The sequence below is a fragment of the Heptranchias perlo genome, unplaced genomic scaffold (genome assembly GCF_035084215.1).
Source record: "Heptranchias perlo isolate sHepPer1 unplaced genomic scaffold, sHepPer1.hap1 HAP1_SCAFFOLD_441, whole genome shotgun sequence".
In the NCBI taxonomy this organism is placed as follows: domain Eukaryota; kingdom Metazoa; phylum Chordata; class Chondrichthyes; order Hexanchiformes; family Hexanchidae; genus Heptranchias; species Heptranchias perlo.
In genome coordinates, this window is record NW_027139455.1 from 31,328 (window position 1) to 53,352 (window position 22,025).

General features: G+C 52.6%; 1 protein-coding gene across 1 annotated transcript in view; it reads left to right on the top strand.

Annotated features, from left to right (window-relative positions):
- The first annotated feature begins 3,814 nt into the window (after window positions 1-3,814).
- Window positions 3,815-22,025, top strand: part of LOC137313106 (GTP-binding protein 2-like) — a 41,663-nt gene continuing 23,452 nt past the window's right edge. The window contains 6 exon segments of the mRNA XM_067979357.1: window positions 3,815-4,145; window positions 15,006-15,032; window positions 18,641-18,772; window positions 18,774-18,826; window positions 19,114-19,222; window positions 21,582-21,779. Coding sequence (XP_067835458.1) covers window positions 18,692-18,772; window positions 18,774-18,826; window positions 19,114-19,222; window positions 21,582-21,779 — 441 coding nt within the window. The 5' untranslated portion in view covers window positions 3,815-4,145; window positions 15,006-15,032; window positions 18,641-18,691.

Consider the following 22,025-nt stretch of genomic DNA (forward strand, 5'->3'; position numbering starts at 1 on the left):
TTAGTGGGCCGATGAATGGCAGATGGAGTTTAATTTAGATAAATGTGAGGTGATGCATTTTGGTAGATCGAATCGGGCCAGGACCTACTCCGTTAATGGTAGGGCTTTGGGGAGAGTTATAGAACAAAGAGATCTAGGAGTACAGGTTCATGGCTCCTTGAAAGTGGAGTCACAGGTGGATAGGGTGGTGAAGAAGGCATTCAGCATGCTTGGTTTCATTGGTCAGAACATTGAATGCAGGAGTTGGGATGTCTTGTTGAAGTTGTACAGGGCATTGGTGAGGCCACACTTGGAATACTGTGTACAATTCTGGTCACCCTATTATAGAAAGGATATTATTAAACTAGAAAGAGTGCAGAAAAGATTTACTAGGATGCTACCGGGACTTGATGGTTTGACTTATAGGGAGAGGTTAGATAGACTGAGACTTTTTTCCCTGGAGAGTAGGAGGTTTAGGGGTGATCTTATCGAAGTCTATAAAATAATGAGGGGCATAGAAAAGGTGGATAGTCAAAATCTTTTCCCAAAGGTAGGGGAGTCTATAACGAGGGGGCATAGATTTAAGGTGAGAGGGGAGAGATACAAAATGGTCCAGAGGGGCAATATTTTCACTCAAAGGGTGGTGAGTGTCTGGAACGAGCTGCCAGAGGCAGTAGTAGAGGCGGGTACAATTTTGTCTTTTAAAAAGCATTTGGACAGTTACATGGGTAAGATGGGTATCGAGGGATATGGGCCAAGTGCAGGCAACTGGGACTAGCTTAGTGGTATAAACTGGGCGACATGGACATGTTGGGCCGAAGGGCCTGTTTCCATGTTGTAAACTTCTATGATTCTATGATCTCTGTAATCCCCTCCATGGCCCTCGCCCCTCCCGATCTCTGTAACCCCCTCTATGGCCTCGCTCCCTCCCTATCTCTGTCGCCCCCTCCATGGTCTTGCCCCTCCCGATCTCTGTAACCCCCCTCCATGGCCTCGCCCACTCCTTATCTCTGTAACCCCCTCCATGGCCTCGCCCCCTCTCCCTATCTCTGTAACCCCCTCCATGGCCTCGCCCACTCCTTATCTCTGTAACCCCCTCCATGACCCTCCCCCCTCCCTATCTCTGTAACCCCCTCCATCCCTCGCCCCTCCCTATCTCTGTAACCCCCTCCATGACCCTCCCCCCTCCCTATCTCTGTAACCCCCTCCATCCCTCGCCCCTCCCTATCTCTGTAACCCCCTCCATGGCCCTCGCCCCTCCCTATCTCTGTAACCCCCTCCATCCCTCGCCCCTCCCTATCTCTGTAACCCCCTCCATCCCTCGCCCCTCCCTATCTCTGTAACCCCCTCCATCCCTCGCCCCTCCCTATCTCTGTAACCCCCTCCATGACCCTCCCCCCTCCCTATCTCTGTAACCCCCTCCATCCCTCGCCCCTCCCTATCTCTGTAACCCCCTCCATGAGCCTCGCCCACTCCTTATCTCTGTAACCCCCTCCATGACCCTCCCCCCTCCCTATCTCTGTAACCCCCTCCATCCCTCGCCCCTCCCTATCTCTGTAACCCCCTCCATGACCCTCCCCCCTCCCTATCTCTGTAACCCCCTCCATCCCTCGCCCCTCCCTATCTCTGTAACCCCCTCCATGGCCCTCGCCCCTCCCTATCTCTGTAACCCCCTCCATGACCCTCCCCCCTCCCTATCTCTGTAACCCCCTCCATGGCCCTCGCCCCTCCCTATCTCTGTAACCCCCTCCATCCCTCGCCCCTCCCTATCTCTGTAACCCCCTCCATGGCCCTCGCCCCTCCCTATCTCTGTAACCCCCTCCATCCCTCGCCCCTCCCTATCTCTGTAACCCCCTCCATGACCCTCCCCCCTCCCTATCTCTGTAACCCCCTCCATCCCTCACCCCTCCCTATCTCTGTAACCCCCTCCATGGCCCTCGCCCCTCCCTATCTCTGTAACCCCCTCCATCCCTCGCCCCTCCCTATCTCTGTAACCCCCTCCATCCCTCGCCCCTCCCTATCTCTGTAACCCCCTCCATGGCCCTCGCCCCTCCCTATCTCTGTAACCCCCTCCATGACCCTCCCCCCTCCCTATCTCTGTAACCCCCTCCATGGCCCTCGCCCCTCCCTATCTCTGTAACCCCCTCCATGACCCTCGCCCCTCCCTATCTCTGTAACCCCCTCCATCCCTCGCCCCTCCCTATCTCTGTAACCCCCTCCATGACCCTCCCCCCCTCCCTATCTCTGTAACCCCCTCCATCCCTCACCCCTCCCTATCTCTGTAACCCCCTCCATGACCCTCCCCCCTCCCTATCTCTGTAACCCCCTCCATGACCCTCCCCCCTCCCTATCTCTGTAACCCCCTCCATGTCCCTCGCCCCTCCCTATCTCTGTAACCCCCTCCATGACCCTCCCCCCTCCCTATCTCTGTAACCCCCTCCATGACCCTCCCCCCTCCCTATCTCTGTAACCCCCTCCATGACCCTCCCCCCTCCCTATCTCTGTAACCCCCTCCATGACCCTCCCCCCTCCCTATCTCTGTAACCCCCTCCATCCCTCACCCCTCCCTATCTCTGTAACCCCCTCCATGACCCTCCCCCCTCCCTATCTCTGTAACCCCCTCCATGACCCTCCCCCCCTTCCCTATCTCTGTAACCCCCTCCATGTCCCTCCCCCCTCCCTATCTCTGTAACCCCCTCCATGACCCTCCCCCCTCCCTATCTCTGTAACCCCCTCCATGACCCCTCCCCCCTCCCTATCTCTGTAACCCCCTCCATGTCCCTCGCCCCTCCCTATCTCTGTAACCCCCTCCATGGCCCTCCCCCCTCCCTATCTCTGTAACCCCCTCCATGGCCCTCACCCCTCCCTATCTCTGTAACCCCCTCCATCCCTCACCCCTCCCTATCTCTGTAACCCCCTCCATCCCTCCCCCCTCCCTATCTCTGTAACCCCCTCCATGACCCTCCCCCCTCCCTATCTCTGTAACCCCCTCCATGTCCCTCGCCCCTCCCTATCTCTGTAACCCCCTCCATGGCCCTCGCCCCTCCCTATCTCTGTAACCCCCTCCATGGCCCTCGCCAGCCCTGCAACCCTCCGAGATCTCTGCGCTCCTCCAATTCTGGCCTCTTTGTCCATCCCCGGCCGTGCCTTCAGCTGCCTCGGGCTCTGAGCTCTGCAATTCCTCTCCGCCTTTCTCTCAAACCTCCCTCTTTTGACCGAGCTTTTGCCTCACCTGTCCTGATATCTCCCTCTGTGACTCGGTGTTAATTTTTTTCCCGCTGATTTTGATGCTGTGAAAGCGCCTCGGGCCCGTCTTTGCTCCGTTGAAGGCGCGATCTCAATTGCAGGCCGCTGTTGTCATGGGAACCCGGGGCGACACAAACGTACAACTCCCGGCAGGCTCCGCGTCGCGCCTGCGCAGTGGCGACCCAGCGCTGACTGTGTGGTGACGTTGGCGCGCGCGGGGTTCGAGATTTGAGGCGCCTGCGCAGTGACATGTTTCGGACGGGTGGTTGAGAATGGCGCGCGCATGGGCAGCAACTTGCGGTTTGGAGGGTTGGGGGAATGGTGCGCGTGCGCGCTGAGGATGTTTGTGTTTGAGGGTGTGACGCAATGCGCGGTGATGGGCGTTTTGCGGCGAGGGGCGGTGGGCGTGCCCGCCCGGTGGAGGAGGCGGGCGCGGGCGCGGGCGCAGGCGCAGAGGCGGGCGCGGGCTGAGCGGTCAGGTGTCGGTTGGTGTTTGGCGGCGGGCGCGCGCTCGGTTGCCATGGAACCGCTGATGAGCGAGCTGTTCGGGGGTGTCCCGGGCCCGGGGGCAGGGGCGGCGGCCGGGAGCGGGAGCGGGAGCGGCATCTCCGGCCCGGGCTCGGCGCACAGCCGCGGCTCCGGCCCCGGCCCCGGCCACGGCCACGGCCGCTCCTCGGCATCGGGACGGGGCTCCGCCTCCACCGGTCGCGGCCGCGGCTCCGGCTCCGTGCGCGGTTCGAGCTCCGGCCGAGGCCCCTCGACAGCCCCGGGTTCGGGCTCGGGTTCGGGCTCGGGGGGCGGGGCCCTCGGCGCCCGGTCCGTCTCAGAAAAACAAAAGCGCCGCGGCGTCCAAAGCCGGGCACAAGAAGCCGAAGAGCAGGCCGCGGGGCCGCAACAACCCGCCCTTCCTACCGCCCGAGGTAAGGGGGACAGAGGGGGGGGGGGGGACAGGGGGAGTCTGGAGCCGAGGGAGTGACTGACACCGGGGGGGGGGGTGAGGGGGAGAGGGCGGGGATGGGACAGGGTGAGTAACATCAGCGAGTGAAGTCACTGCCCCCCCCCCCCGTCTCTTTCCCCCCCCCCCCCGTCTCTTTCCCCCCCCCCCCCCCCGTCTCTTTCCCCCCCCCCCCCGTCTCTTTCCCCCCCCCCCCCCCCCCCCGTCTCTTTCCCCCCCCCCCCCCGTCTCTTTCCCCCCCCCCCCGTCTCTTTCCCCCCCCCCCCCGTCTCTTTCCCCCCCCCCCCCCGTCTCTTCCCCCCCCCCCCCCCCCGTCTCTCCCCCCCCCCCCCCCCGTCTCTCCCCCCCCCCCCCCCCCGTCTCTCCCCCCCCCCCCCCGTCTCTCCCCCCCCCCCCCCCCGTCTCTCCCCTCCCCCCCCCGTCTCTCCCCTCCCCTCCCCCCCCCGGTCTCTCCCCTCCCCCCCCCCCCCGGTCTCTCCCCCTCCCCCCCCGTCTCTCCCCTCCCCCCCCGGTCTCTCCCCTCCCCTCCCCCCCCTCCCCCGGTCTCTCCTCCCCCCCCCCCCCCCCCGGGTCTCTCCTCTCCCCTCCCCCCCCCCCCCCCGGTCTCTCTCTCTCTCCCCCCCCCCCCCGCCGCCGTCTCCCCCCCCCACCACCGCCGTCTTCCCCCCCCCCCTCTCCCCGTCTCCCACCCCCTCGTCACTGCCAGTTGTTCATGATGTGGAGATGCCGGTGATGGACTGGGTTGACAACTGGAAACAATCTTACAACACCAAGTTATAGTCCAACTATTTTATTTGAACCAGGTATTGTTCTGTGATTTATAAATGCGAAGGGTTCGAGGATTTCATTTCCACAACATTCACCTGAGGAAGGTGGAAGCCTCCGAAAGCTTGTGAATTTCAAATAAAATAGTTGGACTATAACTTGGTGTTGTAAGATTGTTTCCAGTTGTTGTTCAGGCAGTGCTGTGGATATTGCTGACTTCTCTCTGTTGATGTACTGAGTTGAGTCATTCTATCACCACATACAGCAGTGTATTCTAACACCCTGCTGTACTGCGCTCTGCCCTTTCTGTGGGAGTGACTTATTGTATAAAACTGCACCGTATTGGTGAGGCGTCCCCGCTCCAAATCAATGGGGAATGTGTTGGATTGGGAATTTGAATGATGTCATATTAAGGAAAATGCATTGTGTTTGAAAGCACAGCTCTGTACGGTACTGAGTCATACAGACAGAAACCCATCCCCAATCTGGACTGAGCTTTATGTTTCCACCCAGGGAAGCAGTGACGGGTGCTAGGATTGGCCTCAGCACCCTGGTGGAGTGAGGGAAAGCTGAGTCAGGTTTCCCGATCGATGCCCAGCAGCTCCGGTTGGAAAGTGCGGCTCGATGTAGTTTGAAGAACAGCGGCAGACTTGGCTCTGCTTTTCTTTTCACCTCCCTTCTTTCCCATGGTGGAATAGCCACCATCCTTGACCCCACACGTGAATAGTCACATAAGGCTAGTACTGGGGACTACCAGTGGGAAGAGTAAATACAGAAAATGCTGGAATACTCTCAGCCGGTCACACCACATCCGTGGAGAGCAAAACAGTTAACATTTCAGGTCGATGACCTTTCGGAGAGAATTGGGGTGGGGCAGGTTGCTATTTTTGGTGCTGCGGGAAGCTGTTGTTCAAATGTAGTTGTGTTGATTAAACTGCGTCTGAATATTGTGTAAATGTGTGGTTTGCTGCACGTTCAGGGAACTGCTGGTGTAATCCTCTCTCGCAGTATGACGTAACGTAGATCAACAAGGCCCACCAAAGCTGATCGACAGAGAACTTACTGTTCCATCCTCCCCTCCTGTTGGGCGGCAGTGACAAGACTGCATTTATTGACCACCCCTCGTTGCTCCATGTTGAGAGGACCTGCTAAGTGCCATTTGCTAATGCCCCTTCGCGCCCCTCAATTTCACTCAGTTAATTTGATGCCATCCACGGTGGATGTATGTCACTAATTTTATCTTACCCTGTATCCAGATTGAAGTTTATCCGCTGTTGCTCAGCCTGTTTGCGTATTCTAACTCGTTTCATAGATCCTTGTCTGCCTCTTTGGGTTCAACTTTCCCCCCCCCCGGCTTGGCATCAACAGTGCATTTCAATATTTTGTATTGAGCTTTTGAACCCATGCTGATGGTGTAAATTAGGACCAGTGAGGGTGCCAGTGCTGACTGGGTAACTGCAGCTCAACTCATCGCTGGTGTGAGAGAGCAAAAGGAATGAATCTGATTACAAAATTCCAGTTTGGCCCAAGACTATGCTCTGGTCAGTCTCTGTTGGCTGCACGTCTTTGTTTCAGAGACGCAGCGTTTGGGTATTTGACGGTTTGTCAATCTGATCCACCGATCAGGAGCTGTCCCTGTTCAGTATAAGTAGCAGAGAGGGAAATGGTTTCTGGAGCAATTGGAGGTGATGCATTGAGAACATAAGTGTATCGGCCTCTGGCTTTTGTGTGATGCAGTACGAGTTTCCTAAATATAACCAGTGACAACACTAACCACAGTTCAGCTGGAGTTGAGTGTGCTGTTAAACCGTATGATTTTTAAGTTCTTCCTCCTTCTCCCATCCCCTGATCTGCGGTTAACCATAACCTGGCTGAGAAGCTTTTTTCAAGCTGACTCCAGTACGTGATCTTGAGACTTGAGCACAAAATCTAGGCTGACGCCCCCAGTGTAGTACTGAGGGAGTGCTGCATTGGTGGAGGGGCCGTCTTTCAGATGAGGTGTTAAACCGAGACCCTGTCTGCCCCCTCAGGTGGATGTAACAAAGACGAGCAGGGGAGTTCTCCCCGTGTCCTGGTCAATATTTATCCCTCAACTAACGCCACTAAAACAGATAATCTGGTCGTTATCTCATTGTTGTTTGTGGGAGCTTGCTGTGTGCAAATTTGCTGCCGCGTTTCCTACATTATGACAGTGACTACACTTCAAAAGTATTTAATTGGCTGTAAAGTGCTTTGGGTCGTCCTGAGGTTGTGAAAGGTGCCATTAAAATTAAAGTTTGTTCTTTCCTTCAGTGCGTAACTCTGGACTTTATTGTTTTCCTTTCTCCATGTTGGAGCAGTTACGAAACATTCCCACAGACAGTGTCCATCAGCTACTGGTTGTACTGCCCAGGGTTAACCTGTCATTATGAACCCATCCTGTATGCCTGTCCCACCAGTCTATTTTATTGAGCTTCTCATGGTGTTCCTGATCCCTGCATCCTCAATATGTTTCAGCAATATTCATTGTACCATCTGGAGGGGGAGGGTGAACAGCCAGTTGTCATGGTGCATATAGGTACCAATGATATAGGTAAAAAACGGGATGAGGTCCTACAAGCTGAATTTAGGGAGTTAGGAGTTAAACTAAAAAGTAGGACCTCAAAGGTAGTAATCTCAGGATTGCTACCAGTGCCACGGGCTAGTCAGAGTAGGAATGACAGGATAGCTAGGATGAATACGTGGCTTGAGAGATGGTGCCAGAGGGAGGGATTCAAATTCCTGGGACATTGGAACCGGTTCTGGGGGAGGTGGGACCAGTACAAATTGGACGGTCTGCATCTGGGCAGGACTGGAACCAATGTCCTAGGGGGAGTGTTTGCTAGTGCTGTTGGGGAGGGTTTAAACTAAAGTGGCAGGGGGATGGGAACCGATGCAGGAAGTCAGTGGGAAGTAAAGTGGTGACAGAAACAAAAGGCAGTAAGGGAGAGTGTACAAAACATGACCGGACAGATGGTCTGAGAAAGCAGGGCAAAGACCAAGGGAAGTCTAGATTAAACTACATTTATTTCAATGCAAGAAGTCTGATGGGGAAGGTAGATGAACTCAGGGCATGGACGGGTACATGGGACTGGGATGTTATAGCTATTACTGAAACATGGCTAAGGGAGGGGCAGGACTGGCAGCTCAATGTTCCAGGGTACAGATGCTATCGGAAAGATAGAGCAGGAGGTAAGAGAGGAGGGGGAGTTGCGTTCTTGATGAGGGAGAACATCACAGCAGTAGTGAGAGAGGATATATCCGAGGGTTCGCCCACTGAGTCTATATGGGTAGAACTGAAAAATAAGAAGGGAGAGATCACTTTGATAGGATTGTACTACAGACCCCCAAATAGTCAACGGGAAATTGAGGAGCAAATATGTAAGGAGATTACAGACAGCTGCAAGAAAAATAGGGTGGTAATAGTAGGGGACTTTAACTTTCCCAACATTGACTGGGACAGCCATAGCATTAGGGGCTTGGATGGAGAGAAATTTAGATAGATAGATAGAAGTTACAACATGGAAACAGGCCCTTCGGCCCAACATGTCCATGTCGCCCAGTTTATACCACTAAGCTAGTCCCAATTGCCTGCACTTGGCCCATATCCCTCGATACCCATCTTCCCCATGTAACTGTCCAAATGCTTTTTAAAAGACAAAATTGTACCCGCCTCTACTGCTGCCTCTGGCAGCTCGTTCCAGACACTCACCACCCTTTGAGTGAAAAAATTGCCCCTCTGGACCCTTTTGTATCTCTCCCCTCTCACCTTAAATCTATGCCCCCTCGTTATGGACTCCCCTACCTTTGGGAAAAGATTTTGACTATCGACCTTATCTATGCCCCTCATTATTTTATAGACTTCGATAAGATCACCCCTTAACCTCCTACTCTCCAGGGAAAAAAGTCCCAGTCTGTCTAACCTCTCCCTGTAAGTCAAACCATCAAGTCCCGGTAGCATCCTAGTAAATCTTTTCTGCACTCTTTCTAGTTTAATAATATCCTTTCTATAATAGGGTGACCAGAACTGTACACAGTACTCCAAGTGTGGCCTCACCAATGCCCTGTACAACTTCAACAAGACATCCCAACTCCTGCATTCAATGTTCTGACCAATGAAACCAAGCATGCTGAATGCCTTCTTCACCACCCTATCCACCTGTGACTCCACTTTCAAGGAGCTATGAATCTGTACTCCTAGATCTCTTTGTTCTATAACTCTCCCCAACGCCCTACCATTAACGGAGTAGGTCCTGGCCCGATTCGATCGACCAAAATGCATCACCTCACATTTATCTAAATTAAACTCCATCTGCCATTCATCGGCCCACTGGCCCAATTTATCAAGATCCCGTTGCAATCCTAGATAACCTTCTTCACTGTCCACAATGCCACCAATCTTGGTGTCATCTGCAAACTTACTAACCATGCCTCCTAAATTCTCATCCAAATCATTAATATAAATAACAAATAACAGCGGACCCAGCACCGATCCCTGAGGCACACCGCTGGACACAGGCATCCAGTTTGAAAAAAAACCCTCGACAACCACCCTCTGTCTTCTGTCGTCAATCCAATTTTGTATCCAATTGGCTACCTCACCTTGGATCCCATGAGATTTAACCTTATGTAACAACCTACCATGCGGTACCTTGTCAAATGCTTTGCTGAAGTCCATGTAGACCACGTCTACTGCACAGCCCTCATCTATCTTCTTGGTTACCCCTTCAAAAAACTCAATCAAATTCGTGAGACATGATTTTCCTCTCACAAAACCATGCTGACTGTTCCGAATTAGTCCCTGCCTCTCCAAATGCCTGTAGATCCTGTCCCTCAGAATACCCTCTAACAACTTACCCACTACAGATGTCAGGCTCACTGGTCTGTAGTTCCCAGGCTTTTCCCTGCCGCCCTTCTTAAACAAAGGCACAACATTTGCTACCCTCCAATTTGTTGAGTGTATTCAGGAGGAATTTCTCATTCAGTATGTGGATGGCCCGACTAGAGAGGGTATTCTGAGAGACAGGATCAACGGGCATTTGGAGAGGCAGTGACTAATTAGGAACAGTCAGCATGGTTTTGTGAGAGGAAAATCATGTCTCACAAATTTGATTGAGTTTTTTGAAGGGGTAACCAAGAAGATAGATGAGGGCTGTGCAGTAGACGTGGTCTACATGGACTTTAGCAAAGCCTTTGACAAGGTACCGCATGGTAGGTTGTTACATAAGGTTAGATCTCACGAGATCCAAGGTGAGGTAGCCAATTGGATACAAAATTGGCTTGACGACAGAAGACAGAGGGTGGTTGTAGAGGGTTGTTTTTCAAACTGGATGCCTGTGTCCAGCGGTGTGCCTCAGGGATCGGTGCTGGGTCCGCTGTTATTTGTTATTTATATTAATGATTTGGATGAGAATTTAGGAGGCATGGTTAGTAAGTTTGCAGATGACACCAAGATTGGTGGCATTGTGGACAGTGAAGAAGGTTATCTAGGATTGCAACGGGATCTTGATAAATTGGGCCAGTGGGCCGATGAATGGCAGATGGAGTTTAATTTAGATAAATGTGAGGTGATGCATTTTGGTCGATCGAATCGGGCCAGGACCTACTCCGTTAATGGTAGGGCGTTAGGGAGAGTTATAGAACAAAGAGATCTAGGAGTACAGGTTCATAGCTCCTTGAAAGTGGAGTCACAGGTGGATAGGGTGGTGAAGAAGGCATTCAGCATGCTTGGTTTCATTGGTCAGAACATTGAATACAGGAGTTGGGATGTCTTGTTGAAGTTGTACAAGACATTAGTAAGGCCACACTTGGAATATTGTGTACAGTTCTGGTCACCCTATTATAGAAAGGATATTATTAAACTAGAAAGAGTGCAGAAAAGATTTACTAGGATGCTACCGGGACTTGATAGTTTGACTTATAGGGAGAGGTTGGATAGACTGAGACTTTTTTCCCTGGAGAGTAGGAGGTTAAGGGGTGATCTTATAGAAGTCTATAAAATAATGAGGGGCATAGATAAGGTAGATAGTCAAAATCTTTTCCCAAAGGTAGGGGAGTCTATAACGAGGGGACATAGATTTAAGGTGAGAGGGGAGAGATACAAAAGGATCCAGAGGGGCAATTTTTTCACTCAAAGGGTGGTGAGTGTCTGGAACGAGCTGCCAGAGGCAGCAGTAGAGGCGGGTACAATTTTGTCTTTTAAAAAGCATTTGGACAGTTACATGGGTAAGATGGGTATAGAGGGATATGGGCCAAGTGCAGGCAATTGGGACTAGCTTAGTGGTATAAACTGGGCGACATGGACATGTTGGGCCGAAGGGCCTGTTTCCATGTTGTAAACTTCTATGATTCTATCTCAGCCCCCTCTTCCTCCTACAATCTACAGACATTTAAAGCTCATTTGCTAATTTGCCTCATCTTCTGTCCTCCTCTTACCAACACGAGTGGTGTCACACTACCTTTAGCCCCTTTACCTAAGATTCTCAGTTCAAGTTCTGATGCTTTGGTTTATCAAAAGTATTCTGGGTTATCATCTCTGCCCTATTAATGTACAGTGTTATCACCAGGTTTTCAGTATTTTCTCCACCCCACTGGGAACTATCTGCCTTAACTCAGCTCCTTCCTGACTGCACAATTGAAATTGGGAGCTCTTTGTGTGGGGAGTGGCAGCGTCCAGTGTCCCGCCTGCTGCTCCGAGGCTGCACTGACCAGGTTATTAAAACAAAGTCTTCTACAGGCATGTAAACAGTAAACGGGTAGTAAGAGGAGGGGTGATCCGATTAGGGACCATTAAGGAGATCTACACTTGGAGGCAGAGGGGATGGCTGCGTCTGTCTTTACCAAGGAACAAGATGCTGCCAGAGTCTCAGTAAAGGAAGATGTAGTTGAGATACTGGATGGACCAAAGATTGATAGAGGATGCAGTGGAAAGTAGATAAGTCACCCGGTCCGGATGGGATGCATCCCAGGTTGTTGAGGGAAGTAAGGGGGGAAATTGCGGAGGTATTGGCCGTAATCTTCCAAACATCCGTAGATATGGGGTGGTGCCAGAGGACTGGAGAATTGTAAATGTTACACCCTTGTTCAAAAAAGGGTGTACGGATAAACCCAGCAACTACAGGCCAGTCAGTTTAACCTCAGTGGTGGGGAAACTTTTAGAAACGATAATCCGGGACAGAATTAACAGTCACTTGGACGAGTGTGGATTGATTCGGGAAAGCCAGCACGGATTTGTTAAAGGCAAATCGTGTTTAACTAACCTGATAGAGTTTTTGATGAGGTAACAGAGAGGGTCGATGAGGGCAATGCGGTTGATGTGTATATGGACTTTCAAAAGGCGTTTCATAAAGTGCTGCCCGGTAGGCTTATCATCAAGATTGAAGCCCGTGGAATAAAGGGGGCAGTAGCAACATGATACAGAATTGGCTAAGGGACAAGAAACAGAGTATTGGTGAACAGTTGTTTTTCGGACTGGAGGGAGGTGTACAGTGGTGTTCCCTGAGGGACCACTGCTTTTCTTGATATATATTAATGTCGTGGACTTGGGTGTACAGGGCACAATTTCCAAATTTGCAGATGACACTAAATTTGGACGGGTTGTAAACAGTGAGGAGGATAGTGATAGACTTCAAGAGGATATAGACAGGCTGGTGGCATAGGCGAACATGTGGCAGAATTTAACGCAGAAAAATGCGAAGTGATACATTTCGGTAGGAAGAACGAGGAGAGGCCATTTAAACTAGAGGGCACAATTCTGAAAGGGTGACAGAGAGTTGTGGGGGTATATGTGCACAAATCGTTGAAGGTGGCAGGGCAGGTTGAGAAAGTCGTTAAAAAAGGAGTTCATAGAGTGTATTAGGGACTGTTTCTTAGACCAATACATCGGGGAACCAACCAGGGAACAGGCCATTTTGGGTCTGGTAATGGGTAACGAAACAGGATTAATTAATGATCTCAAAGTAAAGGATCCCCTGGGAAACAGTGATCATAACATGATAGAATTGGCAAAGGGGAGGGAGGAACTAAAAACAATCACTATCACTCGAGAAAAAGTACTAGGTAAACTAATGGGTCTAAAGGCTGACAAGTCCCCTGGACCTGATGGCTTGCATCCGAGGGTCTTAAAGGAAGTGGCTGCAGAGATAGTGGATGCATTGGTTGTAATCTTCCAGAATTCACTAGATTCTGGAAAGGTCCCAGCGGATTAGAAAACCACAAACGTAACACCCCTATTCAAGAAGGGAGTGAGACAGAAAGTAGGTAACTATAGACCAGTTAGCCCATGGAATCCAGGGTGCCTTGGCACTTTGGATACAAAACTGGCTTAGTGGCAGAAGGCAGAGGGTGATGGTCGAAGGTTGTTTTTGTGACTGGAAGCCTGTGGCCAGTGGGGTACCACAGGGATCGGTGCTGGGTCCCTTGCTGTTTGTGGTCTACATTAATGACTTGGATATGAATGTAAAAGGTATGATCAGTAAGTTCGCTGATGATACAAAAATTGGTAGGGTGGTAAATAGCGAGGAGGATAGCCTCAGTCTGCAGGACGAAATAGATGGGTTGGTCAGATGGGCGGAACAGTGGCAAATGGAATTTAACCCGGAAAAGTGCGAGGTGATGCACTTTGGAGGGACTAACAAGGCAAGGGAATACACAATGAATGGGAGGACCCAAGGCAAGACAGAGGGTCAGAGGGATCTTGGTGTGCAAGTTCACAGATCCCTGAAGGCGGCGGAACAGGTAGATAAGGTGGTAAAGAAGGCATATGGGATACTTGCCTTTATTAGCCGAGGCATAGAATATAAGAGCAAGGAGGTTATGATGGAGCTGTATAAAAGACTGGTTAGGCCACAGCTGGAGTACCGTGTGCAGTTCTGGTCGCCACACTACAGGAAGGATGTGATCGCTTTGGAGAGGGTGCAGAGGAGATTCACCAGGATGTTACCAGGGCTGGAGCGCTTCAGCTATGAAGAGAGACTGGGAAGATTGGGTTTGTTTTCCTTGGAGCAGAGGAGGCTGAGGGGGGACATGATTGAGGTGTACAAAATTATGAGGGGCACAGATAGGATGGATACTAAGGAGCTTTTTCCCTTCGTTGAGGGTTCTATAACAAGGGGACATAGATTCAAGGTAAAAGGCGGGAGGTTTAGAGGGGATTTGAGAGAGAACTTTTTCACCCAGAGGGTGGTTGGAGTCTGGAACTCACTGCCTGAAAGGGTTGTGGAGGCAGGAACCCTCACAACATTCAAGAAGCATTTGGATGAGCACTTGAAATGCCATAGCATACAAGGCTACGGACCAAATGCTGGAATATGGGATTAGAGTAGACGGCTTGATGGCCGGCGCGGACACGATGGGCCGAAGGGCCTCTATCCGTGCTGTATAACTCTATGACTCTATAACACTGGTAACAAAGCTGGCAATTTGCTATAACCTATAGTTCAAGTAATGTGGAAACTCCAGAGACTGAAGGTGTGGGAATAATCAATGTCCAGGAATGGGTACACTGCTGGAATCTAGCCTCAGGAATAGCAGTAGGTAATGTCTAAACTCCAGGCCAGCAGTATATTTGAGGAATCCGTTACTGCCTTGTAATCGCTCCAAGTTACCTGTTTTTAATGTTTTCCAGATTTCTCTCCTGCTTTAAAGGTGCTGACTCTCTCCCCTCCTCCCTTGAAGGTACTGACCCGCATTGGGACTTAATTCCATGGGTTCTGGTTACCCTGTCATAAACACCCAGGCGTATGAGCCTGGATTATTGGAGGGCATCACAGGTCAGCCAGATCTCCCAGTAAGGCCTGCCTGATAGCGACCAGGAGCTCTGTCTGTGCTTTTCTGTCCTTCCTTAGCCCGAAGGCATGGTGACCATTGTAGTGCTCCAGCGGAGATGGGCTAACTCAGATTGAATCTGGAGATTGAATCTGGGAGCTCTTGGGCCTGTCTGGCTTAGTAACCACACCACTGACCTATTGGCGAGCTAACTGTCGGGATGTCCAGATTCCAGGCCTACAGTATATTTGAAGTAACAATGTCCTTTTCTTTTCAGGCAGAAGAAGGAAACATTGAATACAAGGTGAGCTCAGCACCTGGTGTACCCCGGGACACGCTCACTGTGATCTTTGCCGTGCTCCGTGTGAATTTGAGCAGAGCACCAGGTGTTTCTAAATGACTTCTACAACGTGCTTCGAAGGCTGGTTTCTAACATTTAACAAAATGTACAGAAAGGGTACCAGGGGTGAAGGACTTCAGTTATGTGGAGAAACTGGAGAACCTGGGATTGTTCTCCTTGGAACAGAGAAGGTTAAGGGGAGATTTGATAGAGGTGTTCAAAATCATGAAGGTTTTTGATAGAGTAAATAAGGAGAAACTGTTTCCAGTGGCAGAAGGGTCGGTAACCAATGGACACAAATTTAAGATAATTGGCAAAAGAACCAGAGGGGAGATAAGGAGAATTTTTTTTACACGGCGAGTTATGATCTGGAATGCACTGCCTGAAAGGGCGGTGGAAGCAGATTCAGTAGTAACTTTCACAAGGGATTTGGACAAATACTTGAAGGGGAAAATTTGCAGGGCTAATTGGATCGCTCTTTCAAAGAGCCGGCTTAGGCACGAAAGGCCAAATGGCCGCCTCCTGTGCTGTGTTGAGGGTGGGATTGTGTTTGTGTGGCAGGAAAATAGGAACAGGAGTAGGCCATTCAGCCCCTCGTGCCTGCTCCGCCATTTGATAAGATCATGGCTGATCTGTGATCTAACTCCATATACCTGCCTTTGGCCCATATCCCTTAATACCTTTGATTGCCAAAAAGCTATCTATCTCAGATTTAAATTTAGCAATTGAGCTAGTATCAATTGCTGTTTGCGGAAGAGAGTTCCAAACTTCTACCACCCTTTGTGTGTAGAAATGTTTTCTAATCTCACTCCTGAAAGGTCTGGCTCTAATTTTTAGACTGTGCCCCCTACTCCTAAAATCCCCAACCAGCGGAAATAGTTTCTCTCTATTCACCCTATCTGTTCCCCTTAATATCTTATAAACTTCGATCAGATCACCCCATAACCTTCTAAACTCTAGAGAATACAACCCCAATTTGTGTAATCTCTCCTCGTAACTTAACCCTTGAAGTCTGGGTATCATTCTAGTAAACCTACGCTGCACTCCCTCCAAGGCCAATATGTTCTTCCGAAGGTGCGGTGCCCAGAACTGCTCACAGTACTCCAGGTGCGGTCTAACCAGGGTTTTGTATAGCTGCAGCATAACTTCTGCCCCCTTGTACTCTAGTCCTCTCGATATGAAGGCCAGCATTCCATTTGCCTTCTTGATTATTTTCTGCACCTGTTCATGACACTTCAATGATCTATGTACCTGAACCCCTAAGCCCCTTTGGACATCCACTGTTTTTAACTTTTTACCATTTAGAAAGTACCCTGTTCTATCCTTTTTTGATCCAAAGTGGATGACCTCACATTTGTCGACATTGAATTCCATTTGCCACAGTTTTGCCCATTCACCTAATCTATCAATATCGCTTTGCAATTTTATGATTTCATCTACACTGCTTACAATGCCACCAATCTTTGTGTCATCGGCAAACTTAGATATGAGACTTTCTATGCCTTCATCTAAGTCGTTAATAAATATTGTGAATAATTGAGGCCCCAAGACAGATCCCTGCGGGACTCCACGAGTCACATCCTGCCAATGTGAGTATCTACCCACTATCCCTACTCTCTGTCGCCTTTCGCTCAGCCAACTTCCTAACCAAGTCCGTACTATTCCCTCGATTCCATGGGCTTCTATCTTAGCTAACAGTCTCTTATGTGGGACCTTATCAAATGCCTTCTGGAAGTCCATATAAATAACATCCATTGACATTCCCCTGTCCACTACTTTAGTTACCTCTTCAAAAAATTCAATCAGGTTTGTCGGGCACGACCTACCTTTCACAAATCCATGCTGGCTCTCTCTGATTAACTGAAAATTCTCGAGGTGTTCAGTCACCCTGTCCTTAATTATAGACTCCAGCATTTTCCCCACAACAGATGTTAGGCTAACTGGTCTATAATTCCCTGGTTTCCCTCTCTCCCCTTTCTTAAAAATGGGAGTGACATGTGCAATTTTCCAATCTAGAGGGACAGTTCCTGAATCTAGAGAACTTTGAAAGATTATAGTTAGGGCATCTGCAATGTGCTCACCTTCCTTTAAAACCCTGGGATGGAAACCATCTGGTCCTGGGGATTTGTCACACTTTAGTGCTATTATTTTCTTCATTACTGTTGCTTTTGTTAATGTTAAATTTATCGAGTCCCTGTCTCCGATTCAACATTAGTTTTCTTGGGATTTCCGGCATGCTATCCTCTTTTTCGGGGGTGGGACTGTGTTTGTGCGGCGGGGGTGGGACTGTGTTTGTGCGGCGGGGGTGGGGGCTGTGTTTGTGCGGCGGGGGTGGGGCTGTGTTTGTGCGGCGGGGGGTGGGGCTGTGTTTGTGCGGCGGGGGTGGGGCTGTGTTTGTGCGGCGGGGGTGGGGCTGTGTTTGTGCGGCGGGGGTGGGGCTGTGTTTGTGCGGCGGGGGTGGGGCTGTGTTTGTGCGGCGGGGGTGGGGCTGTGTTTGTGCGGCGGGGGTGGGGCTGTGTTTGTGCGGCGGGGGTGGGGCTGTGTTTGTGCGGCGGGGGTGGGGCTGTGTTTGTGCGGCGGGGGTGGGGCTGTGTTTGTGCGGCGGGGGTGGGGCTGTGTTTGTGCGGCGGGGGTGGGGCTGTGTTTGTGCGGCGGGGGGTGGGGCTGTGTTTGTGCGGCGGGGGTGGGGCTGTGTTTGTGCGGCGGGGGTGGGGCTGTGTTTGTGCGGCGGGGGTGGGGCTGTGTTTGTGCGGCGGGGGGTGGGGCTGTGTTTGTGCGGCGGGGGTGGGGCTGTGTTTGTGCGGCGGGGGTGGGGCTGTGTTTGTGCGGCGGGGGTGTTGAGTACAAAAGCAAGGAAGTTATGATGAACCTTTATAAATCACTGGTTCGACCACAACTGGAGTATTGTGTCCAGTTCTGGGCGCCGCACTTCAGGAAAGATGTGAGAGTGGAGAAGAGATTTCCTAGAATGATTCCAGGGATGAGGGACTTTAGTTATGTGGATAGACTGGAGAAGCTGGGATTGTTCTCCTTGGAACAGAGAAACGTGAGAGGAGATTTGATCGAGGTGTTCAAAATCATGATGGGTTTAGATCAAGTAAATAAAGAGTTCCCATTGGTGGAAGGGTCGGTAACCAGAGGACATAGATTTAAGGTGATTGACAAAAGAACCAAAGGTGACATGAGGAAAAACTTTTTTACCCAGCGAGTGGTTAGGATCTGGAATGCACTGCCCGAGGGGGTGGTGGAGGCAGATTCAATCATAGCCTTCAAAAGGGAACTGGATAAGTACTTGAAGGGAAAAAAATTGCAGAGCTACAGGAAAGGGCGGGGGGAGTGGACTGGCTGGATTGCTCCTGCGAAGAGCCGGCACAGACTCAACGGGCCGAATGGCTTCCTTCCGTGCTGCAAACATTCTATGATTCTATTCTATGGGTGAGAGGGTGGAATTGCTGTACTGGGTGGGGGTAATGCTGCTGTATTAGGGTGTATGATGTGCCCCCGTTTCCACCCCCCCCCCCCCCCCCCCCCCCAATCTCAATGTTGTAGTGATTGCTGCTTTCTCTTTCCAGCTGAAGTTGGTCAATCCTTCACAATACCGCTTCGAGCACCTGGTCACACAGATGAAATGGCGGCTGCAGGAGGGTCGAGGAGAGGCTGTTTATCAGATCGGTGTGGAGGATAATGGTCTGCTGGTGGGGCTGGTCCGAGGAGGAACTGAGGGCCTCCCTCAAGACGCTGCGGAGGATGGCAGAAAAGTAAATGTGCCCCGATGTTGACGGTCTTCTTTGCCCTGATTTAACGTGAGCTGGAACATGTGATGGTCAGCTCCTCACTGGGACCGACCGTTCTGAACTAAGGACCCTGTGTTGTTTCTGTGAAGTACGGAGCCTTGGAAGCCATGGCTCAGGTCCACACCGATTGGTGCAGTCGTCACGCGAGCCGTTGTTGTCTGGTTTCGGTGGACTGCTTGTGTGTTCCGTGTTAGTTTGCTTCAGGCTGTGTGGGGCTGCCCTATCTAAGTTCCTCTTTGTTCTGTGCCCAGGGTCGGAGCGGACATCACGATTCTCCGGGAACGCAATGTGGAGTATGACCCAGACTCGCCCAGGCGGATAGCTGAGGTTTTGATCAGGAAAGTTCCTGATGATCAGCAGGTAGGGCCCGGGGAGCTGCTCCCATCCTCAATCTCGAACCATGATGTGGAGATGCCGGTGATGGACTGGGGTGGACAAATGTAAGGAGTCTTACAACACCAGGTTATAGTCCAACAGTTTTATTTAAAATCACAAGCTTTCGGAGGCTTCCTCCTTCGTCAGGAAGCCCCCGAAAGCTTGTGATTTAAATAAAGCTGTTGGACTCTAACCTGGTGTTGTAAGACTCCTTACATTCTCTAACCCTCAGACTGATGTATGAATTTCCCGTGTGACGTCTGGTGGTTTCCTGAATCTGCACGGTGTTGAGGAGAGCAGCTATTTCCCAGATGGTGGTGGGGGGCAGGGATGGTGGGAGACGAGGGGAGGATCCTCCCTCTCTCCTACCTCAAGTATGTCTGAGTCATTTCCACCTGGAGTGTGCAGGTGTGTATCACAAAATTTGGAGTGTTCAGCGCTGAGAGCCACAGACTGTCCTCGGAACGGCCCCTCCTGAGGCAGCTATATCCTCAGCGTTCCAGAGAACGAAAGGGCCCCCCCCCCCCCCCCCCCCCCCCGACTGACACTGGAAACCGAGGGGGGGGCGCCCCCCACGACTGACACTGGAAACCGAGGGGGGGGCGCCCTCCGACTGACACTGGAAACCGAGGGGGGGGCCCCCCACGACTGACACTGGAAACCGAGGGGGCGCCCCCCTCCGACTGACACTGGAAACCGAAGGGGGGCCCCCTCCGACTGACACTGGAAAACCGAGGGGGGGGGCCCCCTCCGACTGACACTGGAAACCGAAGGGGGCCCCCTCCGACTGACACTGGAAACCGAGGGGGGCGCCCTCCGACTGACACTGGAAACCGAGGGGGGGGGCCCTCCACGACTGACACTGGAAACCGAAGGGGGGCCCCCTCCGACTGACACTGGAAACCGAGGGGGGCCCCCCTCCGACTGACACTGGAAACCGAGGGGGGGGGCCCCTCCGACTGACACTGGAAACCGAAGGGGGGCCCCCCTCCGACTGACACTGGAAACCGAAGGGGGGCGCCCCTCCGACTGACACTGGAAACCGAAGGGGGGCGCCCCCTCCGACTGACACTGGAAACCGAGGGGGGGGCCCTCCGACTGACACTGGAAACCGAAGGGGGGCCCCCTCCGACTGACACTGGAAACCGAGGGGGGCGCCCTCCGACTGACACTGGAAACCGAAGGGGGGCCCCCCACGACTGACACTGGAAACCGAGGGGGGCGCCCTCCGACTGACACTGGAAACCGAGGGGGGCGCCCTCCGACTGACACTGGAAACCGAGGGGGGGCCCCCTCCGACTGACACTGGAAACCGAGGGGGGGCCCCCTCCGACTGACACTGGAAACCGAGGGGGGGGCCCCCTCCGACTGACACTGGAAACCGAGGGGGGGCCCCCCTCCGACTGACACTGGAAACCGAGGGGGGGGGCCCCCCACGACTGACACTGGAAACCGAGGGGGGCGCCCTCCGACTGACACTGGAAACCGAGGGGGGGCCCCCTCCGACTGACACTGGAAACCGAAGGGGGGGCCCCCCCCTTCCGACTGACACTGGAAAACCGAGGGGGGCGCCCTCCGACTGACACTGGAAACCGAGGGGGGGGCCCTCCACGACTGACACTGGAAACCGAAGGGGGGCCCCCTCCGACTGACACTGGAAACCGAGGGGGGGGCCCTCCACGACTGAAACTGGAAACCGAGGGGGGGCGCCCTCCGACTGACACTGGAAACCAAGGGGGGGCCCCCTCCGACTGACACTGGAAACCGAGGGGGGGGCCCCCTCCGACTGACACTGGAAACCGAGAGGGGGGGCGCCTCCGACTGACACTGGAAACCGAGGGGGGGGCGCCCTCCGACTGACACTGGAAACCGAGGGGGGGGCCCCCTCCGACTGACACTGGAAACCGAGGTGGGGGGCCCCTCCGACTGACACTGGAAACCGAGGGGGGGGCCCCCTCCGACTGACACTGGAAACCGAGGTGGGGGGCCCCTCCGACTGACACTGGAAACCGAGGTGGGGGGCCCCTCCGACTGACACTGGAAACCGAGGGGGGGCGCCCTCCGACTGACACTGGAAACCGAGGTGGGGGGCCCCTCCGACTGACACTGGAAACCAGCCAACCAGTCCTGGTAATGGGATTGGCTCTCAAGGTGGAGTAGGGTCATTGTGGCACATACATTGAATGTACAGCACAGAAACAGGCCATTCGGCCCAACTGGTCTATCCCGGTGTTTATGCTCCACACGAGCCTCCTCCCTTCCTACTCCATCTCACCCTATCAGCATATCCTTCTATTCCTTTCTCCCTCATGTGTGTAATGTTGACTCTTGGCTTCCTTTGCAGTTCCTTGACCTGCGAGTAGCAGTTTTGGGGAATGTGGACTCGGGGAAGTCGACCCTCTTGGGGGTCCTGACGCAGGGCGAGCTGGATAATGGACGGGGCAGAGCACGGCTCAATCTCTTCAGGCACCTGCACGAAATCCAGTCAGGCCGAACCTCCAGTATCAGCTTCGAGATCCTAGGATTCAACAGCAAGGGAGAGGTAGGACCGTTAACCTGTGCAGGATTGAGCCTCGCAGACCAGGAGATCCAGGGTTAACTGATCTGAGCTAGGGCAATGGTCGGAGTGCTGTGATTGACTCAGTTAGGAAGGGAGCAAGAGGCAGGGAGGGTTCCTGCTCTTCACCGCTGTCCACTGAAGCTCCTCTGGGAAGGGCGAGGGTGGAATCGCACTGGGATGTGATATCCACGAAATCAAAAGCAAAATACTGCGGATGCTGGAAATCTA